Source organism: Mangifera indica, chromosome 8, assembly GCF_011075055.1.
Source record: "Mangifera indica cultivar Alphonso chromosome 8, CATAS_Mindica_2.1, whole genome shotgun sequence".
Lineage (NCBI taxonomy): Eukaryota > Viridiplantae > Streptophyta > Magnoliopsida > Sapindales > Anacardiaceae > Mangifera > Mangifera indica.
The window spans coordinates 6,756,553-6,771,690 of record NC_058144.1 but is presented as its reverse complement, the minus strand read 5'-3'; the positions used below and the strand labels follow the sequence as shown (position 1 = coordinate 6,771,690).

Below are 15,138 nucleotides of genomic sequence, written 5' to 3'. Positions count from 1 at the left end.
ATATCATAAAAAAAAATTATTCTAATAAAAAATGTAATTAACACGTAATAATAATTATAGTAGTCATTTTTTCTGACCCAATATCTAGCATCCAAAATTTTTATCTATATCTGAAATGTTCTCTTTGTTTGAGTTTAATTTTGATTTAGGTTTACCTTGCTTCCCCAAACACAACTCATGCTTAAGAAGTTTGATCTTTAACCACAAAATGAAACTTGTCTAAAAGGAAGCCAACTTTATATCAGTCAAGCAAAAGCATTTTAATAATATAGTATAAATCAGACTTCTAAATGTTACTGCAAGCCAGTATCCTGTGTCAAGTCTGTGTGAACATGAGGCACTTAACAAAAACAGCCAGCAGGATTGGTAAATTAGAAACACTATAAGAAAATGTGGGAAGATGAAATTTAAAATTTCTGAACATTTCTCTTTCATTATCTGAATCTTGTTTCTACCTCAGCATATGAAAACTTAACCAGGCCAATTATTTATAAAGAAGGTTTCTCTTCCTAAAGTCCCAACAATATACAATAACTCAATGCCAAATTTTTTTTCTTATGTTGTCTTACACTATCTCATATTCTCAGTGACCGAACAAAACATGATATACGTATGATACAAGTGAAATTAATACGTATTTTAATGTGTATAAAAAATTATATAATACAATAGACGTATCATATGATACAATATATATTATTAATATGGATCGATATACATTTTTTTAAATGATTATATAGTAAGAGTGTATTCGATAAATTTTAGAATTTTAAACAATATTTGTAACATTTTTTAATATGATTATGTGATAATTACAATTTTTTAATATTTATATTATTATTATTTTAAATGTATTATACAGTAAAGTATAATATATGATATACGATATAAAAAAGTAGATTTTAAATATATAATACAATATGTGATTTAATTACCATTATATAGCTAAGAGGGAAAAAAAAAAGGTAATTTAACAATATGCATAAGATCATCCCTCCTAACAAACACGGTAAAGAAAAAACAAAGCTCGATATTTGGGAAAAATAAGATTAATAGGTGAAATATGAGCAATTTAACAGTTAGGTTTATTGAGGCTACCTTTTCAAGGTCGTGAGCCAAATATTGAAAAGGAAACCACCAAAACTTGTGAAAATGAGACTTGTTCATCTTATAAATTGAGGAAAACCCACAAATAAAAAGCAAAAAAGCAATCCTTTCATAACTAGATTGGATGTCGATAGATGGAGGGGTGATTTGGTTCAACCAGTTGTCAGACTATTTAACTTATAGTCACACTGTTTAATTGTTTAAAAATAATAATGAAAATAATATTAAATAATTTATAATTAAATATATAATTTGAATTACTTTAACATCAAAATAAACTTAGTTTGATGACAAAAAGTTAAAACCTTAAAAAATAACAAAACATGTAAAAGAAATTAGGAGAAATTCATGAGAAGATCCTTCCTCCAAGTACTAAGAGAGAGAGCAAATGAAGAGGCATTTTGAGAAATTGAGAGTGAGGATAGGAGAAATAGACCTAAACGTGGCGGTAGGTTAGATCGTGTTATTTCATATTGAAAATGATAAAACCCAATGTGTTATAAGTTGTGTTGTGCCAAACCCACGATATAGGTCATGTCAACCCACCAAACCTTACTATTCATGACATGATTCATGATAAAATCAGTTATGTCTTTGTAGATCTTTTTGTGGACTAACTCACAAAAATATATAATTTAAATTTGTTTATATTTTTGCAGGCCGTATCTTGCTGATGTGTGGACCTTCTTGAGAGGTTTCGATACGACCTGCACTATTTGCGAGCTTTGGTAAAGCTTAAAAATTTTTAGGTCTTAGAAATTTTAAAAATTTATAATACTTAGAAATTGAACCCATGCCAAAATATATGCCTGCCGAGTCTTTTGATCCATTTTAATTCTCCTTTCATGTTCATTCTAGTTTCTTTTCTTAATAATTAGCTAACTCTAAAATTTGTTCAGGTTGTTGCCAAGCAAAATGTTAAATTTGGATTTTGTGATTTCATGTGGCTGAAACTACAAGAATGTAATGATTCAAAGCTAATTATTTATTGAAGTAAAATCAAGTACCAAAACTTGAAGTTTGGCCCAGAGATTGAAGATCTTGATGGTCAAGTTTCTCATTTAGCATCTTTTCAATATTGTTTAATGCATCGCTTGCAGCTCTATTTTGTGCTATGTCCTTCTTGAGAGCACATGTCCCTCTTCCCATAAGCCGATCATCTACGAAAACATCAATTCCTTTGCTCATACTCCAAACATCAACAAAATCTAGTTTCATCTTATGCTTCTGGCACACCTCGTTTAATTCAGTCCTAGGGTGCTTCTTCAATGTTTCCAAACTGATGAAAGGCTCCAACAAAAGCTTGAACACCTAATCCAAAACCCACAAAATTTTAATATTGAATACTGTAGGTTTTCAGAAAGAAATATGAAAAGAGCCAACCTTCCAAACGGTGTCAATTGAGCAATGGCTGTCAATGAAAACAGCCCCGACCGTTGATTCAATTATATCTGCCAGGTCTTTTGGCACGTCTATCAGGCCATTCGAATGTAATGGAAAATTTAATATTGCTTTCGAGAATTCTTGAACCTGCATCCACGAAGCAATAAAACCAAATCATATTTTAAAGTATAGAAATACTAAATGTACAAATTTATCTATACTACAAACACTTATATTAAGAATAAAACTATATTTACGAACAAATTTGTATCAACTTTGACTAGATGACAGCTTGTTAATTGAATGATGTGATTGTTTATATTTTCTCATCAAATGTTATCATCTTGAATCACCGTAATAGTAGACCATAATCACACATGTAGGGTTTGAATAAATTTCCAAATTGTTTCTTTCTGATTTTCGTTGAAAGGTTTCAATTTGACAACTGAAAATATAGCTTAAGCATCCAAACATAACATAGAATTCATATATTTTCTAGAGCACTAGCTGGCATGACAGAGCCATAAGTAAAAAAATAAATAAATAAATCATATAGGAAGTCCTCATACGGCAATCATCAAGAATTAGGTTAATATCACAACCCACAAAACTGCTGGATTTGCGAAACATATCACAGATATATTCATTCATCGTAATAATCTCCAATAAACGAACTTTGAAGAGTTCAAATATTTTTGTCACTTACTTGTTCTTCAAGAAGAGGTTTTTTGTGGCGTAAAAATTTATGCAACCCTAGTTTAATGGCCACCCGGGCAAGCTTCTCTGTGTCAACATTGGCTGAACGGAGGAGGGTCAACGACCCGGGTGGCAAACCCGGATACATAAAGTACTGTTCCTTGGTGAACAGTAAGTTAAGCGCGGAGTCCCCCACGTATTCTAAACGTTCATAAGAAAGCTTTTCGCAATAAGAAGAATGCGTAAAAGCTTCTTCTAATAAGCCCTTGTTGTTGAATTTATAACTAATGATGTCTTCAACTTGATCAAGACTAGGAAAAGTATCCTCGTCAATCTGGGTCGAAACGTTTTCTTTTTCTGTTAAGTTACAAAGAACTATTTGTTCTTGATCTTCCATGGTTTTCGTTGCAGAAGTTTAGAGGATACGAAAAAAGAAAAGGAGATCAGACAGTTAAGAGTGAAAATGGCGGAGAAAGAGGAAGGGTAAAACAATGGACGATTTTGTCGTATTTATAAGGACGACGGCTGAGGACAAAAATTATAAAGGAAAACAAAACACAATGACAGTATCCATGTTGTTGACAACTTAGAAAAGGAAGTTGAATTTGTAGGGTTCTTTCTCATATTATTTTCGTTTGTGATTTTTCTAATTAAACTTGTATTTTTTAATTTATCAGGGCGTCCATTTTCGATGTCTCTTGAACAAGTAGATAATTTCAATTAACAAGGTATACAATTGTATGATAATTAAATTTCATAAGTTAGCAACAATATAAACCAAGTACGTAAAACACTAAAACTGTTACTTTTAAAATATAGAGAAACTTCCTTCTATAGCAATGTTCCTAAAAATAAGACTAGATTCGAAGTAACCAAATTCGAGTTGACTCATTTAAGAGAAATTATTTAAACTTGATTTTGATTTGTGTTCAAGTTTAAACCTAACTTTAAACTCAGTTCGATACTGTAGTCAAGTAAAACTGATTAAAACGATATTATTTTGATGCATAGTAGTTAAAACAATATCGTTTTAATTAATTCATATTGAAATTTTTTAGGTTCATTGAGTTTGGTAATTGAACACTCTTAAAATTTAAACTCAAATTTTAATTTGAAAATATTTAACTTTTGAATTTAAACTCAAATTATATTGTATCAATGAGATTGAAAATATTGAAATTTAAATTCAATCCACTGATACAATATAATAAAATTATTATATAATACGATAAATATTATTAATATAAATTAAAATATTTATTTAGAAAATATGCATATTTATAAAAAAAAATTAAAATTTAAAAAAGGCTAAAAATATTTTATAAAATAAAATATCTTAATTTTATTATTTAAAATATATATTATATGATATGGTATTAATGTATAACTTATAAAAAAAATTTAAAATTTTAAGTACATCTAATTGCTGCCAAAAAAAAAACCGAACAGGGGATACTTTGATTGTCCTGCTAAATCTGTACTTCCAGAAAGTACACTGCCAGAAATCTCTTCAATTTTGAAAAGAAAATTCACTTTTCGTTTTCAAAATAATGGAACTTCATGCTGTCATTTCAAATATTATACGTAAGATTAATGACATCATTAGACCCAATAATTACCAACTTTACACGTTATAAATTTATGATTTCAATTTTATTACGCAATTAAAGTAAAGTTTTATGATCATAAAATTGGTTTTGCCAAGAACCTAAGCCACTTACAAGATGCCGGCCGCCCTAGTGGCTCTAAGTTTTTGTTTTTTTTAAATCTGAAGAAAGTATCTGAGACGTCATTGAGGATTTGGTGATCACGGGTGGGGTCCATTTAAAAGTTGAAAGATATTATTGATTGTCTTTACTGTCATCGGAGAGACATCATTTCGCTGTTAAGCACGCGGCATGACTAGGTAAAGCGATTACGATAATTTTGGCTTTAGCTCACACGTGCTTTCTTCCATTCCACCCTTTTCAATAAAGAAGCAATTACTCTTTACAAATTTTCCAAAACATTTATCATTCACAAATACTGTGATGATGGTTTTTCCAGAGAAGGGGAACTGTGAACAAAATAAATCATAAGCAAGAAAAGCAAATTTAGCAACATCTACTCTACCTTTCTACGTCACTTCCTCGATTTCTGACTTCTGATGTCAGTCTCTGAATCCTTTTGATGACAAAAAGAATTTACAACTTTCTTCCAGCAAACAATTAATCTGTAAAAGCCTGGCCTTTTCGAAACCATAACATTTACCAAAAAAGGAGAAATAGTGGTATTATTTGCACGAAAAATAACTTCCATAAAGTATGTATGACAGCATCTTCTCTGCCTTCCTCCCATTTTAATGATTAGGCCTACTAAACAGACGGATCAAGTTAGATGCAGCCTTGATCCAAATGAATGTGAGTAAAATAGGTGCAAACCAAGAATAGATTAAGATAAATGAGTAATAATTTCTAGAATTTGTATTCTATTTTGTGGGTACAAATCAATTTGTAAATTATTCATTAATATTAATTTTTTATTAATTTCTTTATATAATTTTAATATATTCACTTTGTAACGCGGCCACAGCTACTGCCGACACAAACTGCCAACTTCATCTGATTCTTTCAGTAAAATGCAAAATATACAGAGACTCGCCACAGCTACTGCTGACACAGATATGCGGCAATAACTCCACCAGAAAACATCAACTCAAAGTAGCATCAATTTTCAAGTTAAGCTTCTCCCATTTGAAGATAATTGTCATATGACTAATAACAAGGAAGGCCAATGTCAAACCACCTGTGCTGTGGAAGGGAAGGAAAGTAAAAAAATATAATCAGAAATTCAAAGACTATACATTGTGTCTCTTGAACAACTAGTTTGGGAAGATCTCATTATACATAAATTTACTCTAATTAATAAAAATAGAGAAGAAAAGTATTTCTTAACATATGTTAGTATAAAGGCAGATAAACAATATAGAGTCACTTTTAGTACTACTAATGCCACACCGTCGAGCCTGTCAATTGAGATTGTCATCTAAGAGATACTTCCAACTTTTTCTAAACTTATTAGGTTAAATTTTATCTCTCCATACATTTGGCTATGACTGTTTAGCTCAAAACAACATGTTGATTATTCCAACTGTACTTGAAAATGATGCATCAAAGTTTGTTCACAAATCCAACAACTGAATAAATTCAGAACTTTAGTGTAATGTCATGCAACATAGCACTCTTAAAGAAGAATGCAACTTAAATCAACATCAAAATATATGTATAGATATCCTTTCAATGTAGATCAATTAAAGAAGTAAATAGGAACCAGAACACCAAACTGGGGTATGAAAGGAATTTGAGACAAGGTAAATTTGCATAAAGACTAATCAGGAAAGTGAGAGTATATTTCATACCATTGCAGCATTATCAAGGACTACTCTACAGAGACAACTATGTGGCTCATGAAAGACCTTCAAGTGCTTCTCCATTTCTGGCTGCTGAAGACCTACCCCACATTTTTCACAATGAACATGTGTTTTGGCCTCCTCAATTCTCAGTACAACCCCACAACCAGCATGCTGACGGACCACACTATGTCTACTACAATAGGCTTCATGCATGAGAAGGAAGCCCAACAAAACCTTCATCTGCAGTGAATTCCAAAACACCAGAATGGGTGCTCCTCCGATTTTCACTATCCTCAGTATTTAATAGACCCTCTTGATGAACTGCTGATTGTATGAAATGCAGAGTACCCTTATCAAAAGCACCTTGACCAGACAATCCAGTGAAACATGAAGGTGGTAATTTGATCTTATCTCCGCTACCCTGGCAAGGCACAGCTTCTACGATACGATAAAAAGCAATTCCTCCCCCAACAAGCAAATTTTCTTGCACCTCTTGTTTGGCCTGAGAAGAATGAAATTTCGAATCCCTACTCAATAAATCAACTCAACACAATGCAACATTTGGAAGAAAAATAACAAACCCTAAATCATGTGAATATTGCCAACAGAACCTCTCTTTATAATGTCAGAATCCAATCAAACGACTAAAACACAACCAGATTAATAAAAATGTTTGTGTATAATATCAAATAAAAATTTTAATATTTTTTCAACAAAAGGAAAGGCCAATATAACTTTTTTTAATTTTCCTCGCGCTAAGGTAAGCATATTCCCAATCTAGTTCAATAACCTAAAATAAAACCCAATTAATCAAGTAGAAGACCATAACACAAGGCCACTTCCCCCAAACTGACGTTGATTAGACTTCCTTGTTGATATAAAACAGCTCATAGAAAAAAAAAAAATTAAGATAAAAGATTAAATGCATCCCACATAAAGAAGGAACTCGCAGCCCTTTATTATAGACAATTAGAGATTTCTACCATATGTTCATCATCATCATCATTAGAAATGAAAGCATAAATAAAATTACGAGTAACAGAAGTAATAAACATACACAAAAGAGTTTAAATTAAATCAATCCTATAATCAAACGAGAAATAGAAAGGAAAGAGTATTTGAGACCTTGAGTTGGGCATCAATGGCGTCGAGTCTTCGAGACCTCTGAGCTGCTTCAATGCATCACGTTGTTTTTTAGCCTCTTCTTTAGCCTTTTCTTTCTGTTTCAACTTTTAATCTAGCCTGCCTTTTCTTTCCTCTCTTTTTGCTCCTTCTCTAGCTTTTCTCTTGTTCTTCTCAACTCAAAATCCATCCATTTTCTCTTTAAAAATATCTGGGTGTGAATCTATAATCAGAGGGTGAAGTTATGTTGTTTCAAATGCAATTTTAATTATATATGAATGAAAGCGTTCTTTTTCCTCGTCAATTGGATGATCATTTTCCAGTTCCTCCAATTCCAGAAGGATCTGGGCCTTTCTTCGAGGGCTTTGTTTAATCATGGGCATTACTGGACCTTTACCATCGAAACTGCAGCCTGGGGAATGCGTGGCCCAATGACATTGCTTACTGTTTATGTTCACATCCTCGAATTATACACTTCTCAATGTTTTCATATCTCATCCAAACCTTAATGATGAATTGTTCACGTGTCAAATTGTTTTCATAGCTACAATTATGTTGTCTTTAGGATCAAGATTCGTATCACTAACATCATTATCATGTGAAACTTTAGATTGCTTGAGCAAATTGTATTCTTCAAACAAGAAGTGTATTGTTACATCTAGATTGAGATCTAGAGGAGGCGGTGGGCTAAGTCATATTATGTAGAATTGAAAATAGTAAGGTTTAATGTATTACAAACCATATTGTGCCAAAACCCGTTAATCAGATTGTGTTGACTTATCAAGTTTTATTGTTTACTATGTAACTCATGACAGAATAAATCATATTTTTATGAGTTTTTCGTAAACCAACTAAAAAAATTTAAATTTGTTTTTATTTTTATAGTTCATCTCTTATTAACCTTGTAAGCTTCTCATGAAGTTTTGATACTACTTGTTTTATTTATGGGTTTGACACGGCTCACAAATTTTTGGGTATGAGAAATTTTAAAAAATTATAATACTTAGAAATGGAATCCATACCAAAATATATGCCTGCCAAGTCTTATAATCCATTCTTATTCTCTTTCCTTGTTCATTCTAGTTTCTTCTTTTAATAATTAGCTTACTCTACAATTTGTTTATGTTGTTGCCAAGCAAAATGTTGAATTTGGATTTTGTGATTTCATGAGGCTGAAACTGCAAGAATGTAATGATTCAAAGCTAATTATTTATTCATGTAAAATCAAGTATCAACACTTGTAGTTTAGTCCAGAGATTGAAGATCTTGAGGGTCAAGTTTCTCGTTCAGAATCCTCTCAATGTTGTGTAATGCATCGTTTGCAGCTCTATTGTGCGCAATTTCCTTCTTGAGAGCATAAGTCCCTCTTCCCACAAGCTGATCATCTACGAAAACATCAAATCCTGTATTCACCTTCCATAAATCCACAAATTTTACTTTCAGCTTCTTCTTCTGGCACACTTCGTACAATTCAGTCACAGGGTGCTTCTTCAATGTTTCCAGACTGATGGAAGGCTCCAACAATCGCTTAAACACCTAATCCAAAAACCACAAAATTTTAACATTGAATACTGTGGGCTTTTAGAAAGAAATGTGAAAAGGTCCAACCTTCCAGACGGTGTCCATTGAACAACGGCTGTCAATGAAAACAGCCCCAATTGTTGACTCAATTATATCAGCCAGGTCTTTCGGCACATCTACCAGCCCGTTTGAATGCAAAGGATAGTCCAATATTGCTTCCGAGAACTCTCGAATCTGCATCCACGAAGCAATAAAACCAAATCATATACTCAATTAAAGTCATATTACACATATAAATTTATTTGTATGATACTAAAAAAAAAAAAAAAAATAAACAATTATACCATTTAATCGTAACTTATATTTTTATTAAATTATAAATTAATCTTTTTGTACTACACTTATCTATATTAAAAATAAAATTATATGTACAAATAAATTTATTTATTAATTAAATAATATAACTATTTTTTATTATTTTAAAATTACCAAATCAGATACTATCATTTCAGTTTATACATATAAATATATAATATACACTTGTATATGTCTATTTCTCACTTTAAAATTATCAAATCATATGATTAAATAATTTTAAATTAAAAATAAAATAATATTTAATCACGTAATAACATATATAAATATATATTCAAAATAAGTACATATAATATTCTTCGTTCATTTATACAAAACTATTGAAACAAGAGCTTTAGGATTAACAACTTCAATTCAACCCCTATTCCTTGAAAGTTGATTCGCCATAGTAATATGCCACGATCACTCATGTTTAGGGGTTGAATAAATTTCCAAGTTGTTTCTTTCCGATTTTCGTTGAAAGGTTTCAATTTGACGACTGAAAATATAGCTTAAGCAGCCAAACATGACATAGAATTCATATATTTTTTAGAGAACTGGCTGGCACGACAGAGCCATAAATAATAGACAGATCATAAAAGAAAGTCTTCATACGGCAATCCACAAGAATTAGGTTAATGTCACAACCAACAAAACTGCTGGATTTGTGAAATATATCAGAGTCACAGCTATTAATCGTCGTAATTTTCTACGATAATGGAACTTTGAAGAATTCAAATGTCTTTTGTCACTTACTTGTTCCTCAAGAAGAGGTTTTTTGTGGCGCAAAAATTTTTGCAAACCTAGTTTGATGGCAACACGTGCAAGCTTCTCTGTGTTAACGTTTGCAGACCGGAGACGGGTCAACCACCCGGGTGGCAAACGCGGATACAAAAAGTACTGTTCCCTGGTGAACAGTAGGTTAAGCACGGAGTCCCCCACGTATTCCAAACGTTCATATGAAAGCTTTTCGGAATAAGAAGAATGCGTAAAAGCTTCTTCTAATAAGCTCTTGTTGTTGAATTTATAACCAAGAATTTCCTCCACTTGATCAAGACTAGGAAACGAATCCTCATCAATCTTCGCTGAATCGATTTCTTTTTCATCTATAGCAAGGCTTTCTGCCAAGTGACAAAGAAATATTTGTTCTTGATCTTCCATGGTTTTCATTACAGAAGTTAGAGAATAGGATAAGAGGAAAAGAAGATCAGAGAATTAAGAATGGAAATGGTGGACAAAGATGAAGGGTAAAACAATGGAGGGTTTTGTTGTATTGAGGGAGACGGCTGAGGACGAAATTTATAAAGGAAATCAAAGCACCATGATAGTATCCTTGTTGTTGACAACTTGGAAAAGGAAGTTGAATCTGTTGGGTTCTTTCTCATATCATTTTCGTTTGTGATTTTTCTATTTAAACTTGGTTTTTTTTTTTTAATTTATCAGGGCGTCCATATTCGTTGTCTCTTGAACAAGTAGATAATTTTCAATTAAAATGGAAAACAATTGTGTGATAATATATTAATTTTTAAATTAAGAATTATTATAAATAATTTTATAAATATCAACCAAGTAGGTAAGACAATAAAACTGATACTTCAAAAAAATCCAGGGGGATTTATTGCCATTTCGATGGATTAAAAAATCAGATTAGATTTGATCTGAGTTAAAATTGAGTTTATATTCACCAAACTCGACTAAAAATTATCTAAATTCAATTTGTTTAAAAATAGTTAAATTTGATTTTTAATTTTATTTAAATTTAAATCGAACTTTAATCATAATTTGATATTATATTTAAACAAAATTGACTAAAATAATATTATTTAAATACATATTAATTTAAAAAATATTATTATAATAAATTCATATAAAAATTTTAAATTTAATAAATTAAACATACTTAAAATTTAAATTAAAAAATATTTAACTTTTGAACTTAAATTTAAATTCAATCTCATTTAGTGGAACCTGTTAAAAAAAAAAAAAAAAAGAGGAAACAACGGCTCTTTTCTCTATTATGTAAAAATATTAATGTGCTGCAAGCTGAGAAAAGTTCTGAGGAGGCAATTTGTTGGAAATCTGATCTGACAAATGACGTGGCCAACTAAGGTTAACTTTGCCTTTTCTTAAGCCCCAAGACACTCAGAAACGGTGGATTAATTGCAAATAGGAAGAAGCCCAACTGGGGATAGGCGATTGTACCACTAAATCTATTCTTCCAGAAAGTACAGTGTCAGAAATCTCATCTATTTTTAAAAGGCCAATGAAAAAGACTTGTTCCCACGAAGATTAAATGTAAACCCAAACTGTTGCCCTCAAACTTTAAAAAATTTAACTCTTATCAGTAATTAAAATTTTATTCAAAAGCTGAATTAATATTATAAAATTATTATTTAATAAAAAAATTAAAATTTTATTATTTTTTATAATTTAAAAATTAATAATTTTCTTCTATTAAAAATTTAAAAAATAATAACTTCATTCTAAATTTTTGAAATCGTCATCAAAAATAGTAAAATTCGTTTCTTTGATCGTATTAACTCTTTTTTTTGGCTTATACCACGATATTAACTTCCTCTTACAAAGATAAAATCATCTTAATCGAAGTGTTTTTGTCTAAGAAAGTCTTTATAAAAAAAAACTCAATATTGTCGATAGATGAGAACAAGTCGGTAAAAAGAGATAAGTTGAGAGGAAAAACTAATACAGTCAAAGATGATAAACTTTGTCATGTCTTACGATGGTTTCAAAATCTTAAGAGAAAAATTATTACTTTTTAAATTTTGAATAGAAAAAAATTATTAGATTTTTAAACTAAAAGAGAAAAATATAATAAAACTTTAGATTTTTTAATTTTTTATTAAATGACAATTTTATTCTTAATATTAACTAAGTTTTTTAATAAAATTTTACACTTAAACAAAAGTTTAAATATTTAAAAATTAGAAAGTAGAAGAGTGCGATTACAATTAACTTTGGGTGGGAAAAAGTCTTTTGGCCTTTGGAAAAACAAAAAAAAAAGCAGTTTCTGTTTTCAAAATAATCGAACTTCATTCTGTCATTTTAAATATTAAATTGCATAATTGTTGTCCCATTGACTAAATTTTATATTAACTTGTAATTATTACCTCTTTATTAGGTGGAGTGAATTATTTTTTTAATTTCTGGAAAGATTTTAAACACCAAATCACTGCCAAATAATTAACCGATAATATGTAATAAACATATGATTTCAATTTTATTACACAGTTAAAAGTAAAGTTTTATGATCATAAATTCGGTTTTCCCAAGAACCTAAGCCAGTCACAAGATGGCTCTATGTTTTTTTATTGTCTGGAGAAAGTGTCCAAGACGGCATGGACCACTTGGTGATCACGGGTCCAATTAGAAGTTGAAGGACAAGCGTAGATATTAAGTTGATCATCTCTGCTGACCCACGAAATTAATTGCTTTTACAGTTGTCGGAGAGACAGCTTTACAGCGTCAAGCACGCACCATTCCTAGCTAAAGTGACGGCCATAAAAGTTGAACTGTACATCATATTATACGTGAAAATTTTAATTTTTAATTTTATAGATTATATCATAGTATATATTTTTTAAAATTAAAATAATAAAATATTATAATATAATGAAAAATATAATTAAGATATAATCATTTAAAAAAATACTACAAATATTTTTAAAATTTTTCATACATATCTTTATTATATTATTATTTTATAATATATTATATCGTAAAATATATATTATTTTTTACTTATATTATATTGTATTATATATATATATATATATAATGTATAATAAGATATCGATAATTAAAACTTTAACTTATAAGAGGGTATTTGATTTGAGAAATATTTTATTATTAAAATTAAAAGATTACCTTAAAGATAAATTGATTTAAAAATTGTTAGGTAAAAATTATTACTATATTTGATAAAATTTAATAAAATTATATAGATATAAATAATTATTCTGTTTAATCAAAGATAATAAAAGAACACTAGTATATTATTTTACTTAAATTTCTTTGAGTATAATTATTTTAAAATATTTTTATTTTTATATTAATTAAAAATATGATTATTTTTTCTTAAAAAAATAATAAATAAAAATATAATTATAATAAAAATCAAAATTACTTGATAATTTTTTAATATATAAAAAAAATGATAATCAATTTATCTTTTATATTATCTATCATATTATCATTAATAAAAAAAATTATTAACAATTTTTATTATTTATAAATTAAATAATATAATATAAAAAATAAAAATTAAATCACAAAAAGAATATTTAATTCCCTTAACCAATCGTCCCGGGCTTTCTTCCTCCATTTTGAATAAAGAAGCAATTACTCTTAAAAAATATCCCAATAGTGTTTCCGTAAATGATATGTACTTTGATAAATTGACAGCTGCCAAATGTCACCACTACACATATATCATTTATAAGTGCTGTCAAAATGGCTCTTTTTTTTTTTTTTGAAAGAAAATTATCAGCAAAATAAATCTCTGAATTGTCGACCCAAGCGTCTCTTCATAACCAAGAAAAGAAAATATATTAAAATCCCAACCTTTCTACGTCACTTTCTCAAGTTCTGACTTTTGATGTCAGTCTCTGGATCCATTTGATGACAAAGAGCATTTACAACTTGATTCAACCAATAAATAAATTTGTGAAAGCCTTGCCTTGTCTAAACTATAGCATTTACAAAAAGGCCAAAGGACAACGTCACCCCCAAGTTTTAGTGTATTTTTAAATCACACCAATAAAGTTTGAAAAACCTAAAGTCACACCCATAGCTAACTTCTATTAAAAAAAATAATAGTAAAATCATCATTTCATTAATTATATTAAAATAATATAAAATTTATTATATTTTTTCTCTACAGTTTTAAAAACTAACAATTTCAACTCTTTTTAAAGTTTTCTAACTTTCAAAAATAACATTCATCCCCCCTTCAAAACCTTAGGATTATTTTTTAGACGTTCTCCTATCACCATCTCCAACAACTAACAACAATATTTTAACCAACTACTTATCGACCACCAGATCTTCACTCTTCGATAAAAGAAAAGGCAACGAAAACGCGTCTTCATCAATTCTAGACGAATTGACGAAGATGAGCATCTTTGTCAATTCTTCCGAAATCAACGAAGACCCTTGTCTTCATTGATTAATCTAGAATCGACAAAGATGAGTCTTCGATATATCATCTGAAAGCTTTAGAGGTGGCCGATGATATGATAGGTTGAAGCTCTTTTTCAGGTGGCCAGAGATAGTAGCCGAAGAGCCTCTGAAAAATAAACCCTAGATTTTTGGGAAAAGGGAATGTTACTTTTAAAAATTAAAAAACTTTATACAAGTAAATTTCTTAATTTTTAAAACTGTGGGGGAAAAACATAATAAATTTTATATTATTTTAATATAATTAATGAAATAATAATTTTACCCTTATTTTTTTAATGGAAGTTAGCCCATGAGTGAGACTTCAGTTTTTCAAACCTCATAGGTGTGATTTAAGAATGCACTAAAACTTGGGGGTGGCATAGTTC

General features: G+C 29.6%; 2 protein-coding genes across 2 annotated transcripts; both read right to left on the bottom strand.

Moving 5' to 3' along the window:
- Positions 1-2,023: 2,023 nt before the first annotated feature.
- LOC123224542 (ribonuclease 3-like protein 3) lies at positions 2,024-3,699 on the bottom strand. Its single transcript, XM_044648264.1, has 3 exons — positions 3,197-3,699; positions 2,491-2,637; positions 2,024-2,418 (listed from the first exon to the last, which is right to left on the bottom strand). Exons 1-3 carry the CDS (start codon positions 3,581-3,583, stop codon positions 2,107-2,109), a joined length of 846 nt encoding a protein of 281 aa, XP_044504199.1. The 5' UTR covers positions 3,584-3,699; the 3' UTR covers positions 2,024-2,106.
- Positions 3,700-8,891: 5,192 nt separating this feature from the next.
- LOC123224243 (ribonuclease 3-like protein 3) lies at positions 8,892-10,960 on the bottom strand. The gene is made up of 3 exons (XM_044647851.1): positions 10,331-10,960; positions 9,308-9,454; positions 8,892-9,235 (listed from the first exon to the last, which is right to left on the bottom strand). Exons 1-3 carry the CDS (start codon positions 10,742-10,744, stop codon positions 8,945-8,947), a joined length of 852 nt encoding a protein of 283 aa, XP_044503786.1. The 5' UTR covers positions 10,745-10,960; the 3' UTR covers positions 8,892-8,944.
- Positions 10,961-15,138: the final 4,178 nt, after the last annotated feature.

Coding starts and splice junctions, on each gene's coding strand:
- LOC123224542 (XM_044648264.1), bottom strand. CDS start 3,583: ATGGAAGATCAAGAACAAATAGTTCTTTGTAACTTAACAGAAAAAGAA. Junction 2,638..3,196: donor AACCTCTTCTTGAAGAACAA/GTAAGTGACAAA, acceptor TCGTGGATGCAG/GTTCAAGAATTCTCGAAAGC. Junction 2,419..2,490: donor CAATTGACACCGTTTGGAAG/GTTGGCTCTTTT, acceptor GTTTTGGATTAG/GTGTTCAAGCTTTTGTTGGA.
- LOC123224243 (XM_044647851.1), bottom strand. CDS start 10,744: ATGAAAACCATGGAAGATCAAGAACAAATATTTCTTTGTCACTTGGCA. Junction 9,455..10,330: donor AACCTCTTCTTGAGGAACAA/GTAAGTGACAAA, acceptor TCGTGGATGCAG/ATTCGAGAGTTCTCGGAAGC. Junction 9,236..9,307: donor CAATGGACACCGTCTGGAAG/GTTGGACCTTTT, acceptor TTTTTGGATTAG/GTGTTTAAGCGATTGTTGGA.